This window comes from Ornithorhynchus anatinus, chromosome 1, assembly GCF_004115215.2.
Source record: "Ornithorhynchus anatinus isolate Pmale09 chromosome 1, mOrnAna1.pri.v4, whole genome shotgun sequence".
In the NCBI taxonomy this organism is placed as follows: Eukaryota; Metazoa; Chordata; class Mammalia; order Monotremata; family Ornithorhynchidae; genus Ornithorhynchus; species Ornithorhynchus anatinus.
Window position 1 is genome coordinate 182,374,339 of NC_041728.1, and position 15,199 is coordinate 182,389,537.

The 15,199-nt window shown below is 54.6% G+C and overlaps 1 protein-coding gene across 1 annotated transcript in view; it reads left to right on the plus strand.

Moving 5' to 3' along the window:
* The first annotated feature begins 10,198 nt into the window (after nucleotides 1-10,198).
* LOC114811213 (serine/threonine kinase 11 interacting protein) overlaps nucleotides 10,199-15,199 on the plus strand; it is a 36,628-nt gene continuing 31,627 nt past the window's right edge. The window contains exons 1-3 of the mRNA XM_039914971.1: nucleotides 10,199-10,272; nucleotides 10,448-10,550; nucleotides 13,846-14,093. Coding sequence (XP_039770905.1) covers nucleotides 10,270-10,272; nucleotides 10,448-10,550; nucleotides 13,846-14,093 — 354 coding nt within the window. The 5' untranslated portion in view covers nucleotides 10,199-10,269. The remainder of the gene's footprint in view (nucleotides 10,273-10,447; nucleotides 10,551-13,845; nucleotides 14,094-15,199) is intronic.

Below are 15,199 nucleotides of genomic sequence, written 5' to 3' on the forward strand. Positions count from 1 at the left end.
GGGATTAACTGTGAGCCTCACGTGGGACGACCCGATGACCCTTTATCTCCCCCAGCGCTTAGAACAGTGCTCTGCACATAGTAAGCGCTTAACAAATACTAACATTATTATTATTATAGTTTGCCGCTCCTCTGTTTTCTCACCTGGAAAATGGAGTTTAGGTATCCCTAATAATGACTGTGGTATTCTGTAAGCGCTTACTATGTGCCAGACACTGTTCTAAGCGCCCGGGTGGATACGAGTCAATCGAGTTGGACACGGTCCCTGTCCCACGTGGGGCTCATGGTCTCAAATCCCCATTTTCCAGAGGAGGGAACTGAGGCCCAGAGAGGTGAAGTGACCCACCCAGGGTCACCCAGCGGACTAGTGGCGGAGCCGGGATTAGAACCCACGACCTTCTGACTCCCAGGCCCCGGCTCTATCTACTACGCCATCCCTGTGGGCAGGGAACGTGGCTACCAACTCTGCTACAGTGGACTCTCCCAAGCGTTCAGTACAGTGCTCCGCGTGCAGTAAGCGCTCCGTAAGCCCCGTGAAGGAGACGGACCGTGTCTGACCTGATCACCTTCTCTCTACCTCAGGGCTCAACACTTTGTTTAGCAAAGCGATAGAACCTAATAAACCTCAACATAAATCATTCGGGACCAGGGACCTCTCCCAGCCCCTTTCCCCCGACAGAGAAGCAGCGTGGGGTAGGGCCCGGGCCTGGGAGTCAGAAGGTCACGGGTTCTAATCTCGACTCCACCCCCTTGTCTGCTCCGTGACCTCGGGCGAGTCACTTCCCTCCTCTGTGACTCAGTTTCCTCGTCTGTAAAATGGGGATTGAGACCGGGAGCCCCACCTGGGACGGGGACCGGGTCCAACCCGATTTGCTCGTATCCACCCCAGTGCTTAGAACAGTGCCCGGCACATAGTAAGGGCTGAACAGATATCACTATCATTATTATTATTATTATCGTCGGCACCTGCTTCTGGAGGAGACCCAGCACAGGGAATGGTGAACTTCGGGAGTCAACAATAATAACAGTGGCATGTGTTAAACGCTTACCATGTGCCGAGCACTGTTCTAAGCACTGGGGTAGATACGAGGTCATCCGGTTGGACACAGTCCCTGTCCCACCTGGGGCTCACGGTCTTAATCCCTTTTTTACAGATGAGGATATTGAGGCACAGGGAAATGAAGGGACTTGCTCAAGGTCACCCAGCGGACAAATGGTGGAGCCAGGATTAGAACCCATGACCTTTGACTCCCAGCTCTATAATAATAATAATAATCACCACTGTGGGATTTGTTAAGCACTTACTATGTGGCAGGCACTGAATAATAATAATGAGAATGTTAGTATTTGTTAAGCGCTTACTATGTGCAGAGCGCTGTTCTAAGCGCTGGGGGAGATACGGGGTCATCGGGTCGTCCCACGGGAGGCTCCCGGTCTTCAGCCCCATTTTACAGATGAGGGAACCGAGGCCCAGAGAAGTGAAGTGACTCGCCCACAGTCACCCAGCTGACAAGTGGCAGGGTCGGCATTCGAACCCATGACCTCTGACTCCCCAGCCCGGGCTCTTTCCACCGAGCCACGCTGCTACCCTGAACTAAAGTCTGGGGTGGCTTCGAGTGAATCGGGTTGGACACAGTCCCTCTCCCAGGTGGGGCTCACGGGCTCAATCCCCATTTGGCACAGTGGAAAGAGCCCGGGCTGGGGAGTCAGAGGTCATGGGTTCAAATCCCAGCTCTGCCGCTTGTCAGCTGTGTGACTGTGGGCAAATCACTTCACTTCTCTGGGCCTCAGTTCCCTCATCTGGAAAATGGGGATGAAGCCTGTGAGCCTCACGTGGGACAACCTGTTGACCCTGTATCTCCCCCAGCGCTTAGGACAGTGCTCTGCACATAGTAAGCGCTTAACAAATACCAACATTATCATTATTATTAAAATGGGGATGAAGACTGTGAGCCCCATGTGGGACAAAGTGACGACCTTATATCTACCGCAGCGGTTAGTACCGTGCCTGGCACATAGTAAGCGCTTAACAAATGCCATCATCATTATTATTATTGTTACTTGACAGATGAGGGAACTGAGGCCCAGAGAAGTGAAACGACTTGCCCAAGGTCACCCAGCAGCCAAACGGCAGAGCCTAGATTAGAACCCATGCCCTTCTGAGTCCCAGGCCCGGGCCCTAACCACTGAACATGCTGCTGCAGCCTCGCTGAGATCATCGGGTCAAACACCATCCTGGTCCCACGTGGGGCTCAAAGTCTAATAATAATGTCGGTATCCGTTAAGCGCTTACTATGTGCCGAGCACCGTTCTAAGCTCTGGGATAGACGCAGGGGAATCAGGTTGTCCCACCTGGGGCTCACAGTCTTCATCCCCGTTTTCCAGATGAGGTCACTGAGGCCCAGAGGAGTGAAGCGACTCGCCCACAGTCACCCAGCTGACAAGTGGCAGAGTCGGGATTCGAACCCATGGCGTCTGACTCCAAAGCCCGGGCTCTTGCCACTGAGCCATCCTGCTTCTGGAAGAGGGTGTCTACCCCAGCGTTTAGAACAGTTCTCGGCACATAGTAAGCGCTTAACAAATACCAACATTATTATTATTATTTAATCCCCATTTTGCAGAGGAGGTCACTGAGGCTGAGAGAAGCGAAGCGACTGGCCCAAGATCCCCCAGCGGAAACGTGGCGGGGGCGGGATTAATAATAATAATAATAATAATTGTACTCGAAAAGAGAACGGAACTAAAAGGCAGTGAGGATTCGAACCCAAGGTGGTGACGCAAGTAAGGAAAGTAACACTCAGAGACAGTGTTGGATAGATCAGAAAAGGGAGGAAGGTGACCGACTGCCCGTTCACCTCCGGAGAGGTACGAGTGACACAACGGCCCCCCTCTCCTGTTTGGCTGGGCCTTTATTTGCAACGTATAGGAGAAGTAGCCAATCACAAAAGAAGTCGGACAATGTGTTTTCTTCAATGACAAAAGAGACTCTTCAAGCAGGCCTTATCTGTTTTGGGAAAGAAGCAATCTCCCGTCCCCCGGAATTTGGAATTTGCAGATGTGATATACATCCCACCTGAAATGGGGGACTTCCTGAGACAAAAACAGAGTCATTTAGATCAAAAGCTGCTGTGCTCAGAATGCCGTTTTTAACAATAATGATAATGATAATAATAATAATGGCATTTTATTAAGCGCTTAGTACGTGCAACGCACTGTTCTAAGCGCTGTTAGAACCCGGGTCCTCGTGCGTCGCAGGTCCGAGCTCTGGCCACGAGGGGGCGCTGCCCCGCCCGGCGCCGCCGTGTCGCCGGTCCCTTCCCCGCGCATGCGCCTCCCTTCCCCGCGCACGCGCGCGCCGCCTGCTGGGCGGGAAGGGACACGCGGCCCTCCGGAGGCCGAAGACGCCACTCAGGCCGAAAAAGAAATCTGCCCGGAGACCGATGACGTCACGGACTGTGCTGCTATTTCAGTTTCAATAATAATAATAATAATGTTGGTATTTGTTAAGCGCTTACTATGTGCCGAGCACTGTTCTAAGCTCTGGGGGAGATACAGGGTCATCGGGTTGTCCCACGTGAGGCTCACAGTTAATCCCCATTTTACAGATAAGGTAACTGAGGCACAGAGAAGTTAAGTGACTTGCCCAAAAGTCACACAGCTGACAAGCGGCAGAGCCGGAATTCGAACTCATGACCTCTGACTCCCAAGCCCGGGCTCTTTCCGCTGAGCCACGCTGCTTCTCTATAGTATTCTGCTTCTCAATAGTATTTATTGAGCGCTTACTATGTGCAGAGCACGGAACTAAGCGCTTGGAATGGACAATTCGGCAACAGGTAGAGACCGTCCCTGCCCAACGATGGGATCACGGTCTAAATGGGGGAGACAGACGAACAGAAAGAAGACATCATCACGATCAATAGAATCAAGGGGATGGACACCTCATTAACAGAATAAATAGGGTAGTAAATAATATATACCAATGAGCACGGTGCTGAGGGGAGGGGAAAGGAAGGGGGAGGAGCAGAGGGCGGGGCGGGGAGGGAAGGGGGAGCAGAGGGGAAGAGGGAGCTCAGTGTGGGAAGGCCTCCTGGAGGAGGTGAGCTCTCAGGAGGGCTTGGAAGAGGGGAAGAGAGTTAGTTTGGCAGAGGTGAGGAGGGAGGGCGTTCCGGGACCGCGGGAGGACGTGGGCCGGGGGTCGACGGCGGGACGGGCGAGAACGGGGGACGGCGAGGAGGTGGGCGGCGGAGGAGCGGAGCGTGCGGGGTGGGCAGGAGAAAAAGATAAAGGAGGAGAGGTAGGAGGGGGCGAGGGGATGGACGGCCTCGAAGCCTAGAGTGAGAAGTTTTTGTTCGGTGCGGGGGTCGATAGACAACCCCTGGAGGTTTTTAAGGAGGGGAGTGACGGGCCCAGAGCCTTTCTGCAGGGAGATGAGCCGGGCGGCGCAATGAAGAGTAGACCGGAGCGGGGAGAGAGAGGAGGAAGGGAGATCCGAGAGGAAGCTGACACAATAATCCAGCCGGGATATTGTGAGAGCCCGTAACGGTAAAGTAGCGTTTGGGTGGAGAGGAGAGGCCGGATCTTGGCGATATTGTGAAGGTGAGACTGGCAGGCGTCGGTGATGGGTTGGATGTGTGGGGTGAATGAGAGAGCACAGTCAAGGATGACACCGAGGTCACGGGCCCGTGAGATGGGAAGGATGGCGGTGCCGTCCACAGTGACGGGAAAGACAGGGAGAGGACCGGGGTTGGGGAGGGAAGATGAGGAGCCCAGTTTTGGACATGTTGAGTTTGAGATGGCGGGCGGACAGCCGGGTGGAGTCGTCCCGGAGGCGGGAGGAGATACGAGCCCGAAGGGAGGGGGAGAGGACGGGGGTGGAGATGGAGATTTGGGTGTCATCGACGTAGAGATGAGAGTCGAAGCCGTGGGAGCGGATGAGTTCACCCAGGGAGTGAGTGTAGATGGAGAACAGAAGAGGCCCGAGAACCGAGCCTTGAGGAACCCCCACAGTTAGAGGATGGGAGCGGGAGGAGGCGCCCGCGAAGGAGACCGAGAACGACCGGCCGGAGAGATGAGAGGAGAACCGGGAGAGGACGGAGTCCCTGAAGCCGAGGTGAGATAAGGTGTGGGGGAGGAGGGGATGGTCAGTGGTGTCAAAGGCAGCTGAGAGGTAGAGGAGGATCAGGATAGAGTAGGAGCCGTCGGATCCGGCAAGAAGGAGGTGACGGGTGACCTTAGAGAGAGGGGTCTCGGTAGAGCGGAGGGGACGGAAGCCAGACTGGAGGGGGTCCCGGAGAGAATGGGAGTTAAGGAGTTCTAAGCGGCGAGTGTAGACGACTCGTTCTAGGAGTTTGGCAAGGAAGGGTAGGAAGGATATGGGGCCATCACTGGAAGGGGAAGTGGGGTCGAGAGAGGGTGTTTTTAGGACGGGGGAGGCATGGGCATGTTTGAAGGCAGAGGGGAAGAAGCCGTTGAGAGTGAGCGGTTAAAGACAGAAGTTAAGGGAAGGTTGGGTGGGCCTCCGGGCGACACTCCGGGCGAAAAAATCTGCCCGTCGACCGACGACGTCAAAGGACTTTACTAAATAGCCTTGATTCTATTTAGTTGCCATTGTTTTTACGAGATGTTCTTCCCCTTGACTCTATTTATTGCCTTTATTGCCATTGTTCTCGTCTGCCCGTCTCCCCCGATTAGACCGTAAGCCCCTCAAAGGGCAGGGACCGTCTCTATCTGTTGCCGACTTGTTCATTCCAAGCGCTTAGTCCAGTGCTCTGCACATAGTAAGCGCTCAATAAGTACTATTGAATGAATGAATGAATAATATTGACTGGGTGGGCCACTGGACGACCCTCCGAGCTATAAAAACTGCCCGGAGACCGATGACGTCAATGGACTTTGCTACTATTGATTGGGTGGGCCTCCGGACGCTACTGTGGGCGAAAAAACTGCCCGGAGACCGATGACGTCAATGGACTTTGCTAATATTGATTGGGTGGGTCTCCGGACGCCGCTCCGGGAGAAAAATCTGCCCGGATACCGATGACATCACGGACTTTGCTTATATTGATTGGGTGGGCCTCTGGTTTGTTCTTCATCTTCTTCTTATTATTATGAAGGGCCGTCGAGTCACTTCCGATTCCTTTATTAATTCAATAGTATTTATTGAGCGTTTACTGCGTGCAGAACACTGTACTAAGCGCTGGGAAAGTACAATTCATAGCAATTCAGAGCCACTCCATGGTAATGAGATGTACATCACCCTGATTCTATTTATTTGCCATTGTTTTAATGAGATGTTCTTCCCCTCGACTCTATTTATTGCCATTGTTTTTGTCTGTCCGTCTCCCCCGATTAGACCGTAAGCCCGTCAAAGGGCAGGGACTGTATCTGTTGCCGAATTGTCCATTCCAAGCGCTTAGTCCAGTGCTCTGCACATAGTAAGCGCTCAGTAAATACTATTGAATAAATAAATGAATGTATAGACTTTCTGTTAAAAACAGCATTCTGAGCATAGCAGCTCTTGATCTAAATGACTCTGTTTTTGTCTCAGGAAGTCCCCCATTTCAGGTGGGATAATAATAATAATAATGTTGGTATTTGTTAAGCGCTTACTATGTGCAGAGCACTGTTCTAAGCGCTGGGGGAGATGCAGGGTCATCAGGTCGTCCCACGGGAGGCTCACGGTTAATCCCCATTTTACAGATGAGGTCACTGAGGCGCAGAGAAGTGAAGTGACTTGGCCACAGTCCCACAGCTGACAAGCGGCAGAGCCGGGAGTCGAACCCATGACCTCTGACTCCGATGCCCAGGCTCTTTCCACTGAGCCACGCTGCTTCTCTACGTGCGGAGCACTGTACTAAGCGCTGGGATGTACAAATCGGCAACAGATAGAGACAGTCCCTGCCCACTGACGGGCATAGAGTCTAATCGGGGGAGACAGACAAAAACAATAGCATGTGCCAAGCACTGTTAACACTGTTCCGTAGTCCTCCGGGCTTGGGTGTCCCCTCTCGGGATCTAGAAGGGCAGTGTGGCTTAGCGGATGGAGAACGGGCCTGGGTTTCAGAGGTCCCGAGTTCTAATCCTGGCTCCACCGCGTGTGTGCTGTTTGACCCTGGGAAAGTCACTTCACTTCTCTGTGCCTTAGTTTCCTAGTCTGTAAAATGGGGAGTAAGACCGTGAGCCCTTTGTGGGGCGGGGATTGGGGCCAACACAAATAGCTTGTATCTACCCCAGTGACGGAAAGAGCCCGGGCTTGGGAGTCAGAGATCATGGGTTTGAATCCCGGCTCTGCCACATGTCAGCTGTGTGACTGTGGGCAAGTCAATTCACTTCCCTGGGCCTCAGTTCCCTCATCTGGAAAACGGGGATGAAGACTGGGAGCCTCACGTGGGACAACCTGATGACCTTGTATCTACCCAGCGCTTAGAACAGTGCTCTGCACATAGTAAGCGCTTCACAAATAGCAACATAATTATTCATGCATTCATTCAATAGTATTTATTGAGCGCTTACTATGTGCAGAGCACTCTACTAAGCGCTTGGAATGGACACATCGGTAACAGATAGAGACAGTCCCTGCCCAGTGACGGGCTTACAGTCTAATCGGGGGAGATAGACAGACAAAAAAGACAAAAACATGCCTGGCATATAGTAAGTGCTTAACAAACACCACAGTTATTATTATCATTACAGGAAAGAGCATGGGCTAGGAAGTCCAAAGGTTGGATCCTAATCCTAGTTCCGGCACGTGTGTGCCCTGTGCTATTGGGCAAGTCACCTCACTTCTTTGCGCCTCAGTTATGTCATCTGTAAAATGGGGATTCAGCAGCTTTTCTCCCCCCTCCTTAGACTGTAAACCCTGTTTGGGGCCAGAATTGTGTACATGTTATATCTTCCCCAGGCCTTAATAATAATGTTGGTATTTGTTAAGCGCTTACTATGTGCAGAGCACTGTTCTAAGCGCTGGGATAGACACAGGGGAATCAGGTTGTCCCACGTGGGGTTCACAGTCTTCATCCCCATTTTACAGATGAGGGAACTGAGGCACCGAGAAGTTAAGTGACTTGCCCACAGTCACACAGCTGACAAGTGGCAGCAATGGTATTTTCTGCGCACTTACTAGGTGCAGAACCCTGTTCTAAGCACTTGGGAGAGTTCAATACAACAGAATTAGCCGACACCTTCCGGAACAGTTTCCTCATCTAAAACGGGGTTAAAGACTGCGAGCTCCATGTGGGACCTGATTACTTGTATCTACCCCAGTGTTTAGTAGAAGCATCACGGTGTAGTGGAAAGAGCTCGGGCCTGGGCGTCAGAAAGTCATGGGTTCTAATCCCGGCTCCACCACTTGTCTGCTGTGTGACTTTGGGCAAGTCACTTTGCTTCTCTGTATAATAATGTCGGTATTTGTTAAGCGCTTACTATGTGCAGAGCACTGTTCTAAGCGCTGGGGGAGATACCGGGTCATCAGGTTGTCCCACGGGAGACTCACAGTTAATCCCCATTTTACAGATGAGGTAACTGAGGCACAGAGAAGTGAAGGGACTCACCCACAGTCACCCAGCTGACAAGTGGAAGCGCTGGGATTCGAACTCATGACCTCTGACTCCCAAGCCCGTGCTCTTTCCACTGAGCCATGCCTCAGTGACCTCATCTGTAAAATGGGGATTAAGACTGTGAGCCCCTCTAGATGTCTTGATGTCTGGTATCGATTTCTGTCTCTCACCCCTCTAGATTGTGAGCTCGCTGTGGGCACGGATTGCCACTCATTATTGTTGTATTGTACTTTCCCCAGTGCTTAGTACAGTGCTCCGCGCACTAGACTGTAAGACCGGTGTGGTAAGCCCGGTATTCATTCATTCAATCATATTTATTGAGTGCTTACTATGTGCAGAGCACTGTACTAAGCGCTTGGAAAGTACAGTTTGGCAACAAATAGAGATAATCCCTGCCCAACAACGGGCTCACAGTCTAGAAGGGGGAAGACAGACAACAAAACAAGTAGACGTGCATCGATAGCATCACTATAAATAAATAGAATTATGGATAGATACACATCATAAATAAAATGAATAGAATAATATGTACAAATATAGACAAGGGCTGCGGGGCGGGGATGGGGGTAGAGCAGAGGGAGGGAGTCAGGGGGAATGGGGAGAAGAGGAGGAGCGGAGGAAAAGGGGGGCTCAGTCTCCTTGTTTTGTTTTGTCTGTCTCCCCCTTCTAGACTGTGAGCCCATTGTTGGGCAGGGATTGTATAGATTGGGCAGAGCGTTTAGTCGAGTGCTCGGCACTCAGTAAGTGCTCAATAAATACGATTGAATGAACGAATGCATGAAAGGCCTCCTGGAGAAGGCGAGGTTTCAATAGGGATTGTGCCTATTGATGAGTTGTACTTTCCAAGCGCTTAGTTCAGTGCTCTGCACACAGTAAGCGCTCAATAAATACGATTGAATGAACGAATGCATGAAAGGCCTCCTGGAGGAGGCGAGGTTTCAATAGGGATTGTGCCTATTGATGAGTTGTACTTTCCAAGCGCTTAGTTCAGTGCTGTGCACACAGTAAGCGCTCAGTAAATACGATTGAACCAATGAATGAATGAAAGGCCTCTTGGAGGAGGTGAGCTTTCAGTAGGGATTGTCCCTCCTTATTGCTGAATTGTAATAATAATAATATTAATAATGTTGGTGTTTGTTAAGCGCTTACTATGTGCAGAGCACTGTTCTAAGCGCTGGGGGGGATCCAGGGTCATCAGGTCGTCCCACGTGAGGCTCCCAGTTAATCCCCATTTTACAGATGAGGGAACTGAGGCCCACAGAAGTGAAGTGACTTGCCCACAGTCATCCAGCTGACAAGTGGCAGAGGCGGGATTCGAACCCATGACCTCTGTCTCCCAGGCCCGGCCTCTTTCCACTGAGCCGCACTGCTTCTCTATTGTATTGTATTGTATTGAATTGTACTTTCCGAGCGCTTAGTCCAGTGCTCTGCACCCAGTTAGCGCTCAGTGAATACGATTGAATCAAGGAATGACTGAATTGAATGACTGAATAAATAAATACTATTGAATGATTGAATGAACGAACGCCTAAAAAAGACCGATTGCTTGCAGTACACAGGGCCGAGCGGAGGCGGCGCCCGAGAGTCGGCGGGCAGGGCGGGGCGCTCTAGGACATCCGACTCTATGGTCTCCGAATGACGCCCGGGGCCGCTTTCCCGGAAGCCGGAAGTGACCGCGCCAGTGAGCGCCGCTCTGGGCTCCTGGCGGGGATTCTATGGTAGGAAGGGGCTCTCAGGTGTCCGGGGCGGGGGTGGGTGGTGCAGAGGGCACCCTGAGGCTGGGAGCGGCGGGGTCGGAGGTCGGGGGTCGGAGGTCGGGCCGCCCGACGCGGAGGGTGGGGGGGGGCCCCCCCTGGGCTTCCGGGCCCGGCCTGAGGCCTCGCGCTCCCGCAGGTCCGCGCCCCGGTTGCCATGGCGACGGCGTCGGCTTCGACGCCGCAGGACGCCCCCGTGCGGAGCCTGGTGAGGAGCCTCGTCCGCCTGCTGCGGGACTCGGGTGAGTGCGCGCGCCCGCCACCCCCGCCGGCTACGTCACAACGCGTCACAACGCGTCACACCGCCACTCACTCACTCACTCACTCACTCAGCCCGTCATTCCTTCAGCCAGTCACAGTCATTCTTTCAGCCAGTCATTCATTCATTCAGTCAGTCATTCAGCCAGTCGTTCTTTCAGTCAGTCATTCAGCCAGTTATTCTTTCAGCCAGCCATTCATTCAGTCAGTCAGTCATTCAGCCAGTCATTCATTCATTCAGTCATTCATTCAGTCAGTCATTCAGCCAGTCATTGTCATTCAGCCAGTTATTCTTTCAGCCATTCATTCATTCATTCAGTCAGTCATTCAGCCAGTCATTCCTTCATAACAATAATAATAATAATGTTGGCATTTGTTAAGCGCTTACTATGTGCCAACCACTGTTCTAAGCGCTGGGGGAGAGACAGGGTCATCAGGTTGTCCCTCATGAGGCTCCCAGTCTTCATCCCCATTTTACAGCTGAGGGAACTGAGGCCCAGAGAAGTGAAGTGACTTGCCCACAGTCACACAGCTGATTAGTGGCCGAGCTGGGATTCGAACCCATGACCTCTGACTCCCAAGCCCGGGCTCTTGCCACCGAGCCATGCTGCAGTCATTCCTTCAGTCAGACATTCTGTCATTTCATTCATTCAGTCAGTCATTCATTCATTCAGCCAGTCATTCCTTCAGTCAGTCATTGTGTCATTCATTCATTCATCCAGTCATTCCTTCAGTCAGTCATTCTGTCATTCATTCAGCCAGTCATTTCTTCATTCATTCATTCATCCAGTCATTCATTTATCCAGTCATTCCTTCAGTCATTCCTTCAGCCAGTCATTCATTCATTCTGTCATTCATTCATCCAGTCATTCATTCATTCCTTCATTCATCTAGTCATTCCTTCTGTCATTCATTCATTCATTCCTTCATCCAGTCATTCCTTCAGTCATTCATTCCTTCATCCAGTCATTCCTTCAGTTATTCAGCCAGTCCTTCCTTCCTTCCTTCCTTCCTTCCTTCCTTCCTTCCTTCCTTCCTTCCTTCCTTCCTTCCTTCCTTCCTTCCTTCCTTCCTTCCTTCCTTCCTTCCTTCCTTCCTTCCTTCCTTCCTTCCTTCCTTCCTATTAAGTGCTTACTGATCGTTGTTTTTTAATGCTATTTGTTAAGTGCCTACTATGTACCAAGCACGGTTCCAAGTCTTGGGTCATGGTAGTAAGAACAGTTCGTATTTGTTAAGCGCCTACTATGGGTAAAGCACTGTTCCAAGAGCTGGGTCAGCTCTCAGCTGGGTCATCATAGCAATAATAATTCGGGTACTTGTTAAGCACCTGCTGTGCCCTTAGCACTGTTCCAAGCGCCGCGTCATCGTAGCATTGATAATTCTGGTATTTGTTAAGCACTTAATTTGTGCTAAGCACTGTTCCAAGCGCTGGGTCATCGTAGCATTAATAATTCTGGTATTTGTTAAGCGCTTAAATTTGTGCCAAGTACTGTTCTAAGCACTGGGGGAGAATAGCAATAACGATAACTCTGTTATTTAAGCGCCAACTATGTGCCAAACACTGTCCCAAGGGCTGGGTGATAATAATTCTGGTATTCGGTAAGGGCTTACTTTGTGCCAAGCACTCTTTAAAGCGCTGGGTAGATACAAGGTGATCAGGTCGTCCCCCGTGGGGCTCCCCGTCTTCATCCCCATTTTCCAGAGGAGGTCACTGAGGCCCAGAGAAGGGAAGTGACTCGCCCACAGTCCCACAGCTGACAAGGGGCAGAGCCGGGATTCGAACCCATGACCTCTGACTCCCAAGCCCAGGCTGTTATCACTGAGCCACGCTGCTTCTCCTACTGTGCGCAGAGCACTGTGCTAAGCACTTGGAAAGTATGATCTGGCAACAAATAGAGACAATCCCCGCCCAACAGCGGGTTCACAGTGCGAAGCAGTGTGGCCTAGTGGAAAGAGCATGGGCCTGGGAGTCAGAGGACCTGGGTTCTCACTTCCCTGGGCTGCAGTGACCTCCTCTGGAAAAGAATAATGTTGGTATGTGTTAAGCGCTTACGAGGTGCCGAGCACCGTTCTAAGCGCTGGGGGAGATCCGGGGTCAGCGGGTTGTCCCACGGGAGGCTCCCGGCCTTCATCCCCCTTTGACAGATGAGGTCACTGAGGCCCGGAGAAGGGAAGTGACTCGCCCACAGCCCCACAGCTGACAAGGGGCAGAGCCGGGATTCGAACCCGGGACCTCGGACTCCCAAGCCCGGGCTCTTTCCACTGAGCCACGCCGCTTCTCCAATGGGAAAATGGGGGATGGAGACCGTGTCCTCCATGTGGGGGACAAGCTGTTGACCCTGTATCCGCCCCCCCCCCCCCCGCCCCGCGCTTAGAACAGTGCTCGGCACATAGTAGGCGCTTAACGAATACCAACATTATTATTAGAGAAGCACCGTGGTTCAGCGGAAAGAGCCCGGGCTTGGGAGTCCGAGGTCCCGGGTTCGAATCCCCACTCTGCCACTCGTCAGCTGGGTGACTGTGGGCGAGTCACTTCACCGGGCCGCAGTGACCCCATCTGGAAAATGGGGATGGAGACCGTGCGCCCCCCCCCCCCCCCCCCCCCCGGGGGGCCGCCTGATGCCCTGCCATTCACCCCCAGCGCTTCGAAGCAGCAGCGCGGCTCAGTGGAAAAGAGCCCCGGGCTTGGGAGTCGGAGGTCACGGGTTCGAATCCCGGCTCTGCCACGTGTCAGCTGGGTGACGGTGGGCGAGTCACTTCACTTCTCGGGGCCTCAGTTAACTCAGCTGTAAAATGGGGATTAAGACTGTGAGCCTCACGTGGGACGACCTGCTTTACCCTGGGTCTACCCCAGCGCTTAGAACAGTGCCCGGCACATAGTAAGCGCTTCACAAATACCGACGTTATTATGATTATTATTACTTGGGCAGCCACTTGTCAGCTGCGTGACTGTGGGCAAGTGACTTCACTTCTCCGTGCCTCAGTGACCTCATCTGTAAAATGGGGATGAAGACCGGGAGCCCTCCCCGTGGGCCGACCCGATGGCCCCGGGTCTCCCCCAGCGCTTAGAACGGTGCTCGGCCCATAGTGAGCGCTTAACAGATACCAACATTATTATGATTATTCTTATCAGAACAGTGCCCGCCGCGTCGTAAGCGCTTAACCAATAGCATTCCTTATCATCATCTGTTGTAATGAAGCAATTAGTGAGTCCTCGGTCCTGTGTGTGCGCGTGTCCCCCCCCCCCCCCCCCCCCCGCGTCCGGCCCGGTGCCCGCAGGCGAGGAGGTGGTGTCGGGACGGAGCCTGCTGACGCTGCCCACGGCCACGCTGCGGGAGCTGGTGCGGGAGCTGGTGCGGGAGCTGGAGCCGCTGCTGGGCCCGCGGGGGCAGGGGCCGGGCCAGGGCCAGGGGCCGGGGCCGGGCCAGGGCGGCTTCGTGGCCCTGCCGTCGCACCCGTCCGGATCGACGCATCTGCTGGGCCTGCAGTTCCTCTTCGACGTCCTGCAGAGCGTCCCCGCGCTCAAGGTGGGCGGGGCCCGCGGAGGGGGCGGGAGGACGGCCCACAGCCGATTGGTGGGGGCCTGAGGGAGGGGCGGGGCCCGGGGAGGGGGCGGGAGGACAGCCGAACGCCGATTGGTGGGGGCGGAGGGAGGGGCGGGGCCCGGGGAGGGGGCGGGAGGAGGGCTGACAGCGGATTGGTGGAGGCCGAAGGGGGCGGGGCCAGGGGAGGGCGCGGGAAGACAGCCGATTGGTGGGGGCTGAGGGAGGGGCGGGGCCCGGGGAGGGGGCGGGAGGAGGGCTGACAGCGGATTGGTGGAGGCCGAAGGGGGCGGGGCCTGGGGAGGGGGCGGGAAGACAGCCGACAGCCGATGGGTGGGGGCCTGAGGGAGGGGCGGGGCCTGGGGAGGGGGCGGGAGGAGGGCTGACAGCGGATTGGTGGAGGCCGAAGGGGGCGGGGCCGGGGAGGGCGCGGGAAGACAGCCGATTGGTGGGGGCTGAGGGAGGGGCGGGGCCTGGGGCGGGGCTGGGAGGTCGGTTGACAGCGGATTGGTAGAGGCCGAAGGGGGCGGGGCCTGGGGAAGAGCGGGGGGACAGCGGATTGGTGGGGGCCGGAGGAGGGGCGGCCCCTGAGGGGCGTGTCGGAGGCCTGCCCCGGGATTGGTGGGGGAGGCGAGGGGCGGGGCCTGCGGGCAGGGGGTGTGGCCCGAGGCGGGGGCGTGGTCTGGGTGGAGGGGCGATGCCTGCGGGTGGGGGCGTGGCCCGAGGGGGAGGTGGGCGTGGCCTTGTATGGAAGGGACCAATCGTGCGGGATGGGCGTGGCCCGGGCAGGTTGGGGCGTGGATGGGGCGTTTCCTTAGAGAGGGGGCGTGGCCTGTGGGTTGAAGGGGCGTGGTCTGGAGTGGGGGCGTGGCCTGTGGGGCGGGCGTGTCCCGAGGAGGTGGGATGGAGGGGGCGTGGTCTGAGGGGGGATAAGGGCGTGGCCTGTGGACGGAGGGGCGGGGCCCGGGGAGGCGGGATGGGGCGTGGCCTGTAGAGATGGGCGTGGCCTGGGGGTGGAGGGGCGTGGCCTGCGGGTGGGGGCGTGGCCTGTGTGTGGAGGGGGGTGTATTGCGGGGTGGGCGGGGATTTAG